Source organism: Arvicanthis niloticus, chromosome 8 (assembly GCF_011762505.2).
Source record: "Arvicanthis niloticus isolate mArvNil1 chromosome 8, mArvNil1.pat.X, whole genome shotgun sequence".
Lineage (NCBI taxonomy): Eukaryota > Metazoa > Chordata > Mammalia > Rodentia > Muridae > Arvicanthis > Arvicanthis niloticus.
In genome coordinates this window covers 9043475-9057646 of record NC_047665.1, presented here as the reverse complement: position 1 = coordinate 9057646, position 14172 = coordinate 9043475, and the positions used below count along the sequence as shown (strand labels likewise).

The following is a 14172-nucleotide window of genomic DNA, read 5'->3' as shown; positions in this document are numbered from 1 at the left end:
CAGCTGTGATGCTGAGTCTCTGCCTGTGAAGGGGGAGGCAGAGGCACATCCAGACCTGCCCTGAAGAACTGTGGTGGCTCCTTACCGGGCCCTGCCTTGGGGCTAGCTTGGCCATTCGTGTGTGCTTTCCTGGGGACTACTGTGATGCTGTGGCTTGCCCATGTCTTGAGAAGCAGCCATGCCTACCAACATTCATCCTGCACCAACACTATAGAATTGCTTCCTGAGCCACACCCCCCTTCAATTCTCCTTTCCACTTGGAGACATTAGAGGTATGCATGAGCCCTGAGATGCATCAGACAGCCGGACTCAAGCCTGTATTCCTGAGTGTGAAGACTGTAGGTGGCGCTTAACAGTAGATAACTTTCTTAGCAATTTCCATACCCCCTAGGTTCAATCCCCAACACACACACATTCTCTCTCTCTCTTCTGTCTCTCCCTCTCATACACATACAGACACACACTCTCTTTCTCATACAGACACTCTCATACACATACACATACACACACACACATACATACTCTTATATAGACAGACACACACTCTCTCATACAGACACTTTTACTCTCTCTCTCTCTCACACAATCTCATAGAGTAACACTCCCAAGCATGTCCTGACTGCAGGGCCATAGCTGGGACTCTGTGATAAGGGACCTCCTATCTGGGACCTTATATCTGTCAATGGAAGGTGTGGGTTTTCCTCCGTTCAAATCTTTCACATTCCTGATCCTAACACGGACCAACAGAAGGTGGTCTGTGAAGGGCAACTCCATTTCCACTGCCTGCCTCTGCACGTGGCCTCCACTGCAGTCTTGCAGGAACATGCAGGGAGTGGCTACAGGAATAGTCATGGGAGGAAAACACAGGGTGGCAGCAGAGGGGGCTGGGAGGTAGGGGAGAGGAAGGAGGGGTGAAGGAGCATTGTGGGTGGCCTCTGCCCTCCTGAGGAGGTGGTTCAGAGCATCCAATCTCACAAGGAACCTCCAGAATCCGAATCTCACAGATGGGAAGCCAGTGACTTCACCTAACTTCCCAAAGTCTCCAGTACCAGAGAGTGGCTGCACTTCTGGGGAGTTTCCCCACTTTTTATGCCTGGAGGCCCCTATTAGTTTGTGGGTTGGTGAAAAATTGCTAACAGCTTTGAAGGCTGGCCAGGTCAGCTGAGGCCTGTTTGAGGAGCAGCATTCCCCACACCTTTGGGTGTCCTGCAGACAGAGGGGTTTTAACACCACCGAGGGACTCAGAGCCAATTACCCATGTAATTAGTGACAGATGACTCATGGGATGGTTGTAGGTTTGGGTTCAAATGAGAAGAAAACCCATCTTCAGGTCTCCTTGAATAGACAGGAAGTGGTGCAGGTCCCGGGACTTCCACGAGGACTCTCCTGGTATCCACTCTGCCATGTCATCCATCAGCCCCATCTCCCAGGCCTTTCCCCACACCTCAACTCCCCAGCCCTCCATAGTGTAGCTCCGCCCAGGACCCCTTGTTGCCCCTCAAAACTACATCCTGGATACCTACCCCTGTCTTTCTCCGTTTACGTTGTATTTTAATACCTTAAATGTCAAGGCCCTTCACCTTCACCCAGATCAGCGGTTCTCAACCTGTGGGGTTGCAACCCCTTTCATAGGGGTCACCTAAGAACGTAGGCAAACACAGATATTCACGTTATAGTTCCTAGCAGCAGCAGAATTACAGTTACGAAGGAGCAGCAAAAACTGTTTTATGGTTGGGGGGGGGGGGGTCACCACAACATAAAGAACTGGATTAAGGGGCTGCAGTGTTAGGGAGGTTGAGAGCCACTGATCTATTGGGAAAAGCGTCTGCTGGGCCAAATCTCGAAACTTCTCCTGGAAGAGTTTCCATTGCTGTCCTGAGTCCAAGGCCTCCTGAGAGCTGACGCCTGCCTTGGCTTCACTGTGTCCCTCTACGTTCAGAAAGTCATGGGTCCTTTTTTATGCACATGAGAACACAGGCTGCGAAAGGCTGTCCAGTGGCTTGTTTGTCCAGCTGAGAAGCAGCTGGGCTGCACCTGCTATTCCCTTGGTTCCATTCAAAGCTGGGCTTTTCTACACCAGCTGCTTCCACCAGGCTCAGGGAAGATCTGGGTTATGTCTCCCCTTCCTTCTCTTGCAGGTGCCCAGCAGAGTGCCACAGTGGCCAATCCAGTGCCTGGTGCCAACCCAGACCTGCTGCCCCACTTCCTGGTAGAGCCTGAGGACGTGTACATTGTCAAGAACAAGCCTGTGCTACTGGTGTGCAAAGCTGTGCCCGCCACCCAGATCTTCTTCAAGTGCAATGGCGAGTGGGTCCGCCAGGTCGATCATGTCATCGAACGCAGCACCGACGGCAGCAGCGGTGAGTCCCAGGTGGGGTCTCTGGGTGGAGGCAGCTGAGGGGGAAGTCTCAGCTGGCCCTAAGGGTCTGTGAGCACCTGGAAGCAGCAAGACCAGGGTGCAACCACCTGTTGGCCAATTGCTGTCGGTATCACCAGGCAAGGCAGACTCCCCACACCCTGCACCCTATGAATATACAAAGGCCTTCTCTAGAAGATCCCCCCAACATCAGCTGGGGGAATAGGAGAGAACACACACACACACACACACACACACACACCTATTGAAGCACCCCAGGGTCTCTCAGGAAAATGTATGAATGTAGTATTCATCTGAGTCTGAACAGGGCGGGGCAGCTTGGCCAGAGGCGCCTGCAGAGAAGCAGGATGGAAGGGAGTAGGTTCCACATAGAACGCATTCTCTGATTGTCTTCCGCTTTCTGTTCAAGCATGCTTGCATTACATCACTTTTCCTCTGCTGACAACACAGTCGCCCAAGAGTGTCAGGCAATGGAGTGACTTCCTAATAAGAGGGGAGCAGAGTTGAGGCTTCCTCAGGGCTCACAGACATTCTGGTCATGGCTCAGAAATGAGGGTGCCTGAGGGATACCACTGACCTAGGGGACTTTAGACCACAGGGTGATGTGACCAGAGCTATGAGTGACACACAGGTCAATGTGGAGCTTGACAAGAGAAGCAGACCCAAGAAGATTCAGCTGTAAGGGGAAGAGGGGTCCTAAGGGCACAGGATAAACCAAGAAGTACCCTCCTGTACCCACACCAAATCTCCCCATTACAGCCCTGGTCTCAGGCAACAGGTGACTGAGGGGCATTAGTAGAGCATCCTGAGGAGGCTTGAAGTACTTCCCAAAATCAGGAGCACAGAGGCTGCTACTAACACACACAGAGCCTCTGGTTTAGTCCTATCCCTCTTTCCACCAAGACCTCAGCTAGCCTGAAACACAGCACATACCCTAGGAGACCGCCCACTGGGACATGTAGACCACCAGCACGAGGCGTGAGCCTCCATGCCGTCTGGCTGGGCAGACGGGTAGTACCAGAACCATACAGATGCTAAAGGAAGGTAAGAAAGGATCCAGAGAGGTGACCCAAAGTGTGGCCGTGCCACAGGGGAGTAGGAATGGGTGACGGCTGCCCAGGAAGGAGCTCCAGAGCAGGGGTAGCAACCAAGTTTAGAAGTACATGTTTAGAAGGAACGTTCCCGCTGTCCAAAGGGATGGGGTGAAAGGCAGAACACCGGCCCTCGAGGATGGCTCAGGCTTGGGTGGGAAAGTGAGCCTGGGGTGCAAGCAGATGTCAGGAAAACTGCAGTCAGGCTTGTGCCGTGGGTGGATCATGTGGGGCAGATGGCAAGACTGTGGTCTGGGAGAACAGTTGGAAGCACTCTCTATTGTGAATGCAAGCTGAAGAGCCCCAGATTCAGGTGGCGGTTTAGTCCTCACAAGCAGGCTGTTTTACAGAGACGACCCGAGGCCTTGACCCTGCCCTGTCCAGGACTCCCAAAGGGCTCCAACCAGGTCATCTGGCACACAGAGAGGACATCCATCCCCTGCTACCAAAATTCACAGAGGCTGGATTCCTCCCCAACATGTGCCACAGTCCACCAGCAGAAGCCCCAGAGATTGGTCCCCGGCCTGTTTCCTGGCTGAGCCCCACAGTCTGCACTGGTCATCTGGACCCATACCTGCTACTTGCCACTTCCTTCCTGCAAACCCTGAGCATTCACCGCACATCCTCAGTGCCAGGCACCGGCTAGATGCTAAGGATTCAGCCCGACAGCTCTCAGATTGTTGATCCAGCTCTCATTCCCACCGGCAGGATGAAGCTAGGGAACATAGCTCAGGAAAGACCTCAATAGCATCAGTGCCTCCCAAGACCAAAGATTGTCAAGGGCCTGATGACTGTGAGTGCAGCTCCAGAGCCCACATTGTCTGGGCGTGAGAACTCCAGGCAGCCCAGCCCTCCCTGGCCCAGCATGGTGTTTTTGTCTGTGAAATGGGAGTGCAGGGTCTTTGCAGGTTGGTGGAAAAAATCCCATAACTGCGTAGGGAGGGCACCACTTCCTGTGGCGTGAGCCCTACTGCTGTCATGGCAAGTCCTCCACAGAAGGACCGAGCAGAAGGAAGCTGCAGTCTTCCTTCCCGTGGCTCTGAGGACCTGTCAAAGCCTCCTGACCTCAAACATTGTGCTGTCCTGAGGTCCTAAGTGCCAGGCCCTTTCTGACAACGAAGCAGCCTTGCACCTTGGCAAAGCACACATGCTGACAGTCCCCATCCTACACACCTCCTGGCTTCCGTGATTGTCCCTCCACATAAGCAGAGACCCTGAATCATGGGAACACTCCCACATAGCCACCAGGTCCCTCTTTTGCCTTGAACTTCCAGTCTTGGACCTTCCAGTGGCCAGTGCATCAGAATTCACTGAGTTTTTCTCTCAGCTGGGGACCAGAGTGCTATGAGATCAGAAGGAGGGCTTTCCTCACCTACACAGTGGCCATGGCAGAAGCATCTGGCAGGTGCACAGACCCCGAACCGGTCTGGTCAGGCAGGCGTGACAGGGGTTAGGGTTCGGTGTAGACCTGAGCCCTGTTTATTCACGTGTAAGGGCTAGGGTGGCAAAGGAGACTCACAGGAGACAAATGCCAATCGTTTCCCTTTGCTTCCCATCCAGAAGGCCAAGGGAAGCCTGGAATCTGTAAAATGCAAGCGCTGGCCTCTGGGATGGGCTATAATTTATTGGGTTACACCGCGTGCTTATTAGAGTCGGAGAGGAGAGCTCCATCCTGACTTCAGAGCACTCAGCCAATCCTCCACCTCCCATAAACCCTCAGCAAGTCTCCACCGTGCTCCCTCTGGTGTACATCCTCAGTCACACACATTCTGCCCCTAGTCCAGCCACACCAGTGTTCTGGGGTCTAGACCCACCTCTGCCCTCAGAGCTTGGGGAGTCTCGGGGGTTTCCTCTGCAGGAGTGCTGCCTGAAGCTGGGTCCTTGTGGGTAAACTTGGCCCCTGTGGAAGGGGAATTGAGAAACTACTAAACAAAGGAAGAAAGTCCTTTAGTTTAGCACCTGTTGCTCCCAAGCTGAGCTGCCCTGGAATTGTGGGTAACTAACTGCTGCTTAAGGGCCATAAACAGGCCTGTGCACCCAGAGGGCGCTTAGTTCCCAGGTCAGAATGTTCTGGAGGTTGTCCATCCCTGACCCTGGGGCAGGAAGAAGGGGAAGAGACCCTACTTCACCCATGGCTCTGTCTCAGAGGCGCTAATCACGTTAGTGCGGATGCCTAGGGCTTTCCTCCCGCACCCAGGCCCTGTGAAGGGCACCTTGGCTCTTAACTCCACCCAACTCCACATCCCAGAGAGAAAAAAGAACAGGGGAGGATCTGGAGCAGAGGTGAATGGCCTTAGTGGTCATCGAGGCCAGAGGCACCCCTAGACAAGCACACCTGTGAGAACTAGCCAGGGGCCAGCCAGTGCTATGGCTGGAGAGACTCCACAGGAGGGCCTGGGAAGGGGTCAGGAAGACGTGTTAGAGAAATGAAGAAGGAAAACAGTCTCCCAGCCTGGCAGACTCAGCTGGGCTCACTGCTCCTGCCATGCAACCCTAATTGAATTTCTCTGTTAACAATGGAAACACATTGGCGGCTGGCCTCTCTCTCTCTTTCTGATAAGCCAGTGACCCAAGGGAAATTGGGGTCAGGAGGAGGAGAAATTGGAAACAAACAGTCTTTTCTCACTCCTGGGACAGTAGTTTTGGCTGCAGACCAGGGGTTGCAGGGGGCTTTGGGCAGAAGGGCATCTCCCATTCCGGGTTGTCAGGGAGACCAGGGTCCCTCCCCCAAGAACCCCAGTGTCTGATTCTGGATGCTGCAGAAGGTGAAGATCTGAGTGTGATGGGAGAGGGGTTTCCCCCGGCACACCCAGACCCTCCGACCACCAGTGCCCTTTCCCCACCCTTGCTTGTTGATCTTACCTCTTGTACTGTCACCCCCAGGGGGTGAACCCACTTAGGCCACCCAGGTGAATCCAGTGTCCTCACACTGGATTCAGACCACCCTGGTGCTTGCAGCAAATCCTATGTTCTTCTGCACCTGCTCCCTTATCCAGTGGAGCACCCCCACGGAGCACGGGAAGGGTGAGATGCCACCCTGGCACGTGGGAAACCCTGAATCCCAGGAGTCCATGCCCATCCTGCCTAGCAGCCGTAATGCTAATAGCTGTTACATTATCACCTGTCAGATCTCCCTGCTAGCCCTCCAGGGAGGTGAGCAAACTTCCCTACCCTTCCTCCTCTACCTACAAAGAACTCAGCCTGTCTGTTTCCTGCTTGCTCTCTCAACCCCTACCCAAAGCTCCACTTTTGAGTAACTACTTTAGAGAACTTCCTACCACTCACTTCCTTGAGACAGGCTTCAGGTGACAAAGTAGATCAAATGGAACTTTCTAGAAGCCATACACTGCTTACGTCCAGGAGATATGTCAGCAGCATCCCCAGAGTCCCCTCCAGGCTGAGGGAGGCTCACAGTGTCCACAAGCTGCTGTAGGCGGTGCAGGGCATCTACCGTCTGGGACAGGGAGACTCAGTATAGCCCCTGAACCCAGCAGGATTGCCAACCATGGAGGTCCGGATCAATGTATCGAGGCAGCAGGTAGAGAAGGTGTTTGGGCTGGAGGAATACTGGTGCCAGTGCGTGGCGTGGAGCTCCTCGGGTACCACCAAAAGTCAGAAGGCCTACATCCGGATTGCCTGTGAGTACTGGACCAGGCCCGCATATGGGCGTGGTCACTAGAGGGTATCACCTGGAGAGGGGGCAGCAGGCTTCCTGGAGGTCACAGTCTTACCTTGGTGGGTAGAGGAAGAACATGAATCTTCCCACGTTCCCTGATGCACTCGGCACCTCTATTGTCAACATGTCACGGTTTCTGCAGGGCCAAGGGCCAAGAGTCAGCTGGGCTAATCCAGACACTTAAGGACACTGTTTTTCTTCCTCCAGATTTGCGCAAGAACTTTGAGCAGGAGCCACTGGCCAAGGAGGTGTCACTGGAGCAAGGCATTGTGCTACCCTGTCGCCCCCCAGAAGGAATCCCCCCAGCTGAGGTGAGTGGGGGATGAGGGGTTCCTAGACCTCTGATCCTGCCTAAAGCTCAGGCTCCTGGCTGCCACCTCACCAGTGGTCACTCTGTACCCTGGTCTGGCCATCATGGGCCTGCCATGTAGTATCGTGGCTTCTCCTCCTAGGTGGAGTGGCTCCGAAATGAGGACCTCGTGGACCCCTCCCTAGACCCCAATGTATACATCACACGGGAGCACAGCCTAGTAGTGCGGCAGGCCCGCCTGGCCGACACTGCCAACTACACCTGCGTGGCCAAGAACATCGTGGCCCGTCGCCGAAGCGCCTCTGCAGCTGTCATCGTTTATGGTGGGTCCTGGGCTCCCCAGTCACAGGAAGAGGTACTGAGGTGCCGAGAGGGACATGATGTGTGGCTCGAAGGATGGAAAGGCACGGGGCAAGGGCCAGGCTAACCAGACAGTGGCCTGACTAGGAAAGAAAGAAGAATATCTGGGCAAAGGGAGGGAACATGTTGATCACTTGTGAGTGGGGAGCACGGTGCAAGAGATGAAGAGACAAGAGGAGGCTCAGAGGGACACAAGATATCATCCTTGGATGGCTCAGTCCCCAGAATGGGAAGTAGAGCTTCAGAATGAGACGCTCCCCTCCCCCAAGAGCAGGCAGAGGGAGGTTGGCCAGGGTTCCAGCTGGAGGTGCCCTGTGAACTGCAGTTTAGCCTGGCCGCCCTGGCACTTGCCAAGAGTAGAGTATCTGAAGACTCTGCCAGACCCTGGGGCCCAGCAGCCTAGGCTTGGCCCTCCTCCGGGTTCCTCCTGGACAGCAACAGCCCGCTCACCCCCGGCTCATAGGCCCTTTGCCCTCCTGCCCCATCCCTTGGACCAGCATGTCTGAGGAAGCCCCCGCTCCCTGACCCCAGTCCTTCTCTGTCCGGCCAGTGAACGGTGGGTGGTCGACGTGGACTGAGTGGTCCGTCTGCAGCGCCAGCTGTGGGCGTGGCTGGCAGAAAAGGAGCCGGAGCTGCACCAACCCGGCACCTCTCAACGGGGGCGCCTTCTGTGAGGGGCAGAATGTCCAGAAAACAGCCTGCGCCACTCTGTGCCCAGGTACCAGCGGCCACCGCCTCCTGCATCGTTCCTCACCACGCCATCTCCGTGGCCTGGCTCCATCGCACCCACCAGCCTGCCCCCCCATGGCTCCATCCCACCCGCCTGCCACGCAGGGCCAGGCTCAGTCTGAGGTGGGGATCAGGGTGCAGTGTGGTCAGAGTCAAGGGCTCGGTTTAGGGTCTAAGATGCAATTGAGGGCAGGATCTAGGCTCAGCCTGGGGCTGCACAATCCACCTGTGCCCGGGACCAGAAGGGCCATCGTGTGACTAAGAGCCCTTTACCACCTCAGGACCAGGACAGCCTCCCTGGGTGGAGAGAGCCGAGCAGCCCCTGGCATCATCGCGTCTCCCTGTCATTAGCATGTATCATCAAGGCTAGCTGGACACTCAAGCTCCTACAGATCAGAGGGCCTGACCCTGGCATTGTACCCAAGCCCAGGCCAGCTTGCCCTGCCTGGTCCAGATGACTGACTAGTGGGGCCACACAGGCAGGCCGCCCAAGCCACCTTCCTAAGCTGACTGCGCTGTTCGATTTCTGCCTGTCTCTCTTGTCCAGTGGATGGGAGCTGGAGTTCGTGGAGTAAGTGGTCAGCCTGTGGGCTTGACTGCACCCACTGGCGGAGCCGTGAGTGCTCCGACCCAGCGCCCCGCAATGGCGGTGAGGACTGCCGGGGTGCTGACCTGGACACCCGCAACTGTACCAGTGACCTCTGCCTGCACAGTGAGTTTTCTCCGCCCAAAGATCACTTTGTCACTCAGTTTGACAGTTGGCTCTATCCAGCCCTAGAGGGTCAGGGCAACCATTCTCCTGCCCTATAGACTATGTTTCTCCAAAGCTTGGGACCCCAGGGGTCCCTGTCAACTTTAGCACACCCTTCCCTGTGCTACACAGTCACACCTCCTTCCTCCTGACACACACACAGATGTGAACCTTGACTCCTGTACATCCATCTGCTCTCCCGCAGCCTTGAAATTATTCTGTCCCCCAAGCGCACGCAAAGTCCTGTGGGGGCACTGGGCTTGTGAGGCCTGTTAATTACAAGGCCATAACTAACAATTAAAGATCTCTGTTGGATTTTTTTTTTCCTCTAGACTACACCCTCCCCTATTCTTTCAATTAAAAACCTAATTATCTGTGTCAATTCCTTTCTGATGGACATTTCTTCCATTATGCAAAACTCTTAAAAATCGATAGCTCTTCCTCCAAGCAGCTGGTCCCCCCACCCACCCCAGTCTCAGGCCTGGTGGTATCTACAAGGGCTCAAACTGGCCTGAAAACACCTGAGAAACCGATCGCCCATGTGTCTGTCTATTTTCCATTTCTATAATGAAGTAGCAAAAGAAATTTATTAGTTTTAGAGGACTCAGATTCCAAATAGCATTATGCTGGCTCTGGCAAATGTGCCTAGCACCCCAAGCCACATTGCTTGGTGGCAGTGGCACCATGTCAGTACTGTATACAAGAGAGAGATCACATGTCAGGAAGAGAGAAAGACAGACAGACCGGTAAACAGAGAGATGGACAGCGCCCCATGGTCTAGAGCAGCACTCACAATGATGTAATGCCTTCCCACTGGGCCCCACCTCTTAAAGGGTCCCACTGCTGCTCACACTGTCACAGTGGGGACCACGCCTGTCCTATATGAATCCTTAGACAAGCACATGCAAACTATAGCACCATACTTAGGGTGTCCCAGGAGTTCACCTTGCACCAGCCACCCTGACCCCCAGCCTAGAAGCCAAGAATAAACCACTTCCCCTCCTCTACTCTCCTGGTAACCTCGGGCCAAATCTTATGCATGTGAGGGTGTGACCTGTTCAGTCCCAAGCAAGGTTGTGGCAGGTATAAGACTAGAACATACACACCAATACCGTACTCCCTGCCGCATGCCCAGTGCCCAGGGAGTGCTGAGATCCTATGCGCCTGGGGATAAACCATGGGCCTCTCTTCTGAAGCTCCTACATCCCTGCTATTCTCAAGACCACACTTTCTCTTGCAGCTGCTTCTGGCCCCGAGGACGTGGCTCTCTACATCGGCCTGGTCGCCGTGGCCGTGTGCCTCATCTTGCTGCTGCTGGTCCTCATCCTCATTTACTGCCGCAAAAAGGAAGGATTGGACTCAGACGTGGCCGACTCATCCATCCTCACCTCAGGCTTCCAGCCTGTCAGCATCAAGCCCAGCAAAGCAGGTGAGGTGGCACCTACCCCTGCTCTCCTGCTTGAGCCTCCAAGACAAGGGCTGTTGACAGGGATGGGGAGTCCCTGTGAGCCACCACCTGAATCTGTCTTTTTATCTTGTAGACAATCCCCATCTACTCACCATCCAGCCAGACCTCAGCACCACCACTACCACCTACCAGGGCAGCCTGTGTCCCCGGCAGGATGGACCCAGCCCCAAGTTCCAGCTCTCTAATGGTCACCTGCTCAGCCCACTGGGCGGTGGCCGCCATACGCTACACCACAGCTCACCCACCTCTGAGGCTGAGGACTTCGTCTCTCGCCTCTCCACCCAAAACTACTTTCGTTCCCTGCCCCGCGGCACCAGCAACATGGCCTACGGGACCTTCAACTTCCTCGGGGGCCGGCTGATGATCCCTAACACAGGTAGGACCCTATAACCCCCCTGGAAGCATGAGGGGTAAGACTAGTCTCATCATCTTTCCGGAGGCCAGAACAGCCTAGATGTGCCAGGGTGCACCAGCCTCGTGCAGGGTGGCCCAGACTGGCCAGTATAGGAAAGAATGCAGATGGAGCTACAGTGAAGCCATGGATGAGTGTCTCCTTGATGCTCGTGGACACAGACGTATTGTCTGTTCATTTATCACATAGTCAGCCTTACATGTGATAGGCTCTGCATCGAGAACACCTGACCTGAGAGGGTCACAAAACCAGACAGCAGAGTACCCCTTAGGACCTCTATAGCATCAGGATCTCAGCCACCGTTCCACAGAAGTGCCTCAGACAGGGCCCCTGAGACCTCTTGTTAGTGGATCCACAGACCCTCCTAAGGTCATCTTTGGAGAAATCTCTGCAACCTCTGACAAGGCTGACCACCCTACTCTGAAATTCTCTGTTCCCTCTCCTTAGGTGCCCCTCTCTGGCTGTTTCTGGATAGGCGTTCCTCAGGGATCCCCCCCCCCCCATGCCATTTCTCTCTGAGTGATCTCACCTACTCCTCCGTCACAGCCCCCGTTCTCCCAGGCATTCGAACTCTGCATTCAGCTGCCTCTTGGGCAGCTCCATCTGGATGTCTCACAACACCTCAGAGTCTTTGTGCCTAAAACAGAATCGTCTCCCACCCTTTCCCACAGCTACCTCCTCTCTGGCTCTCCCCAGCTCAGTTAGCACAGTGTTGTTGCTTAAACTAGAAACTGGCCCGGGGTCACCTTGGGCTCCTGCTCTTTCTATTCCTGCCCCCCCCCCACAGGTCATCCATAGTCACATGATGTTATGTGCTCCCCTTCCCAATAGCTCCTGCCTTCTCCTGCTCATCTTGCCCTGATACGTCACCACACCCAGGCTAGAATATCTCTTACATCATCCCCGGCTCCTACACATCCACTGAATGAATCTAGAGTTGATTATGCCCCCACCCACTCAATTCCTTCTAAGGTTCCCAGTTGCTCTCTACAAAGCTCTGGTGACAAGGTCAATATAACCCACCCCCTGCTGGCTAGCTGCTGTGTGCTTTTTTTTCCTATATGCACTTCTGTATGTGACAGCCTCAATAGACCCTTGGCACCTGAACACATGGCACTGACCCTGGCTCATAAGAGTCTCTCTACCTTTTCCCCTGGCTCATGTGTTGTTGCTGTCTGTGCCTCATACACCCTTCAGAACAGGGTATGAGAAATCCTCATAGCTCAGTGAGGTGAGTTGGTCCCTATCAGCTGTAACAAAAAGGCAGACAGTCAGTGGGTACTTGGTGGCCCCTGCAGTGCAGGCAGCTTCCCATTCTGCCCGCGCCCCTGTGTATTGTTTAGCTGGCTCTCTCCTTGCAGAACTGAGAGAGCCAGACCTTTTTTCCCTCTCAGTTTTCTGAGTGTCCAGTGTGAGTCTTCAATTTTGAATACCCCCCTTCAGCAGGCATTCACACCAGGAGGTGTGTGACTGTCCCCAACACCAGCAGCATCAGGTTCTACAGTCAGCACAGGTTAGTGAAGGAAGCAAGAATTTCGAGCACACAGTCACTAGGTTCTCTCTTCTGGGTTTCAGCTGTCTGTGAGACAGTCACACATCACTCGATGGTAAGACACAAACAGGTAAACATCCTAGAGCACACTTACACAACCCAGCAGCTCCAGTGTCAGGAGGGCATATAATCCTGTGGAGCCATCACTGTATGTTTGTAGGCTATAGTGTCCTCACATAGCACTTGAACGGCCTGAGAGTCCAGCCCAGCATTACCCTAGAACTCATTAGGGATAAAGTCCCCTTTTCCTGTGTGAGCTGAGAGGCCCTTCCTGATATGGGGGCTTCCTTCCTCAGAGCAGGGCCCCAACGTTGCTCTCCGTGATTTCTCAGCCCTGTCCTTGCTGTTTCTACCACAAAAGTCCCCTTCCTCCACACACTGACACCACTCCTGGGGCAGAGGCACATCGAGAACAGGAGGACATTGGAGCCATAGATCTTGGCCCTTGAAGCCCGTTAGAGACCTGTGCCCACCTGCAAGGAGGAGATAGTGACAGGAAGGGACCAGTTCTTAGAGGGGACAAGACTGAGGGAGGAGGAGCTTGAGCAAGGCCAAAGGACCCTGTTCCTTCGGAATCACTGACTAGCACAGAGGGACCCCTGGGGTGACAGTCAAGGGTCTTACATGGCAGGCCTGGAAGAGGAGGAAGGTCTTGCAGAAAATGCCCTGGTCCCAAATAACGTAACAGGAGGTAGAACGAGCATCCTTGGTGTCTTCTGCCCTACTTATGCTTCTAGCCGGGTTACCTCAGATGTTCTTGGAGTCTCCCTGACTCAGAGTCGTGCCTATGTGGGTGGTGGGACAGTATGGCAGTCCTTGAAGCACCCCGGTTCCCAGACAAGGGTGGCTGAAGAGGAAACTCATGGGTCTGGCTAGTTCCTGGGGTATTGGGTATCTGGAGCAATAAGCCGTGACCCCTGTGCTCTTACAGGAATCAGCCTCCTCATACCCCCGGATGCCATCCCCCGAGGAAAGATCTACGAGATCTACCTCACACTGCACAAGCCGGAAGACGTGAGGTGTGTGCCCTGCCCTGCTGTGGGGGGGCGGGGGGGCCGCGGGGAGGGTACCGCCTGCTGCTTCTATCAACGGAACACCCCCCACCCCCGCCCAGCACTGCTGGGCCTGTTCTGACCTGGCCTGAGGGAGCACAGGGGATGAGGCACACTGAAGCTCACCCTGCTTTGCAGAGTCTGTCTCCTAACCCTGCGGTCTCTAGGACTGGCCACTGACGCCTTTCCCTCTCCGCCCATGTTTCCCCACTTGAGGTTGCCCCTAGCTGGCTGTCAGACCCTGCTGAGTCCCATCGTTAGCTGTGGGCCCCCAGGAGTCCTGCTCACCCGGCCGGTCATCCTTGGCATGGATCACTGCGGAGAGCCCAGTCCCGACAGCTGGAGCCTGCGCCTCAAAAAGCAGTCCTGCGAGGGCAGTTGGGAGGTAAGCAGG

At 54.8% G+C, this 14172-nt stretch overlaps 1 protein-coding gene across 4 annotated transcripts in view; it reads left to right on the top strand.

The window, feature by feature from the left end:
• Nucleotides 1-14172, top strand: part of Unc5a (unc-5 netrin receptor A) — a 54581-nt gene that overhangs the window by 38406 nt on the left and 2003 nt on the right. The window contains exons 2-11 of one of the 4 annotated variants that reach the window (XM_076938991.1): nucleotides 2139-2360; nucleotides 6960-7106; nucleotides 7352-7455; nucleotides 7597-7777; nucleotides 8365-8532; nucleotides 9091-9255; nucleotides 10535-10723; nucleotides 10836-11138; nucleotides 13658-13745; nucleotides 13995-14163. In XM_076938991.1, the coding sequence (XP_076795106.1) occupies nucleotides 2139-2360; nucleotides 6960-7106; nucleotides 7352-7455; nucleotides 7597-7777; nucleotides 8365-8532; nucleotides 9091-9255; nucleotides 10535-10723; nucleotides 10836-11138; nucleotides 13658-13745; nucleotides 13995-14163 (1736 nt within the window). The remainder of the gene's footprint in view (nucleotides 1-2138; nucleotides 2361-6959; nucleotides 7107-7351; nucleotides 7456-7596; nucleotides 7778-8364; nucleotides 8533-9090; nucleotides 9256-10534; nucleotides 10724-10835; nucleotides 11139-13657; nucleotides 13746-13994; nucleotides 14164-14172) is intronic. The other 3 variants (XM_034510468.2, XM_034510469.2, XM_076938992.1) reach the window with 3 other exon arrangements.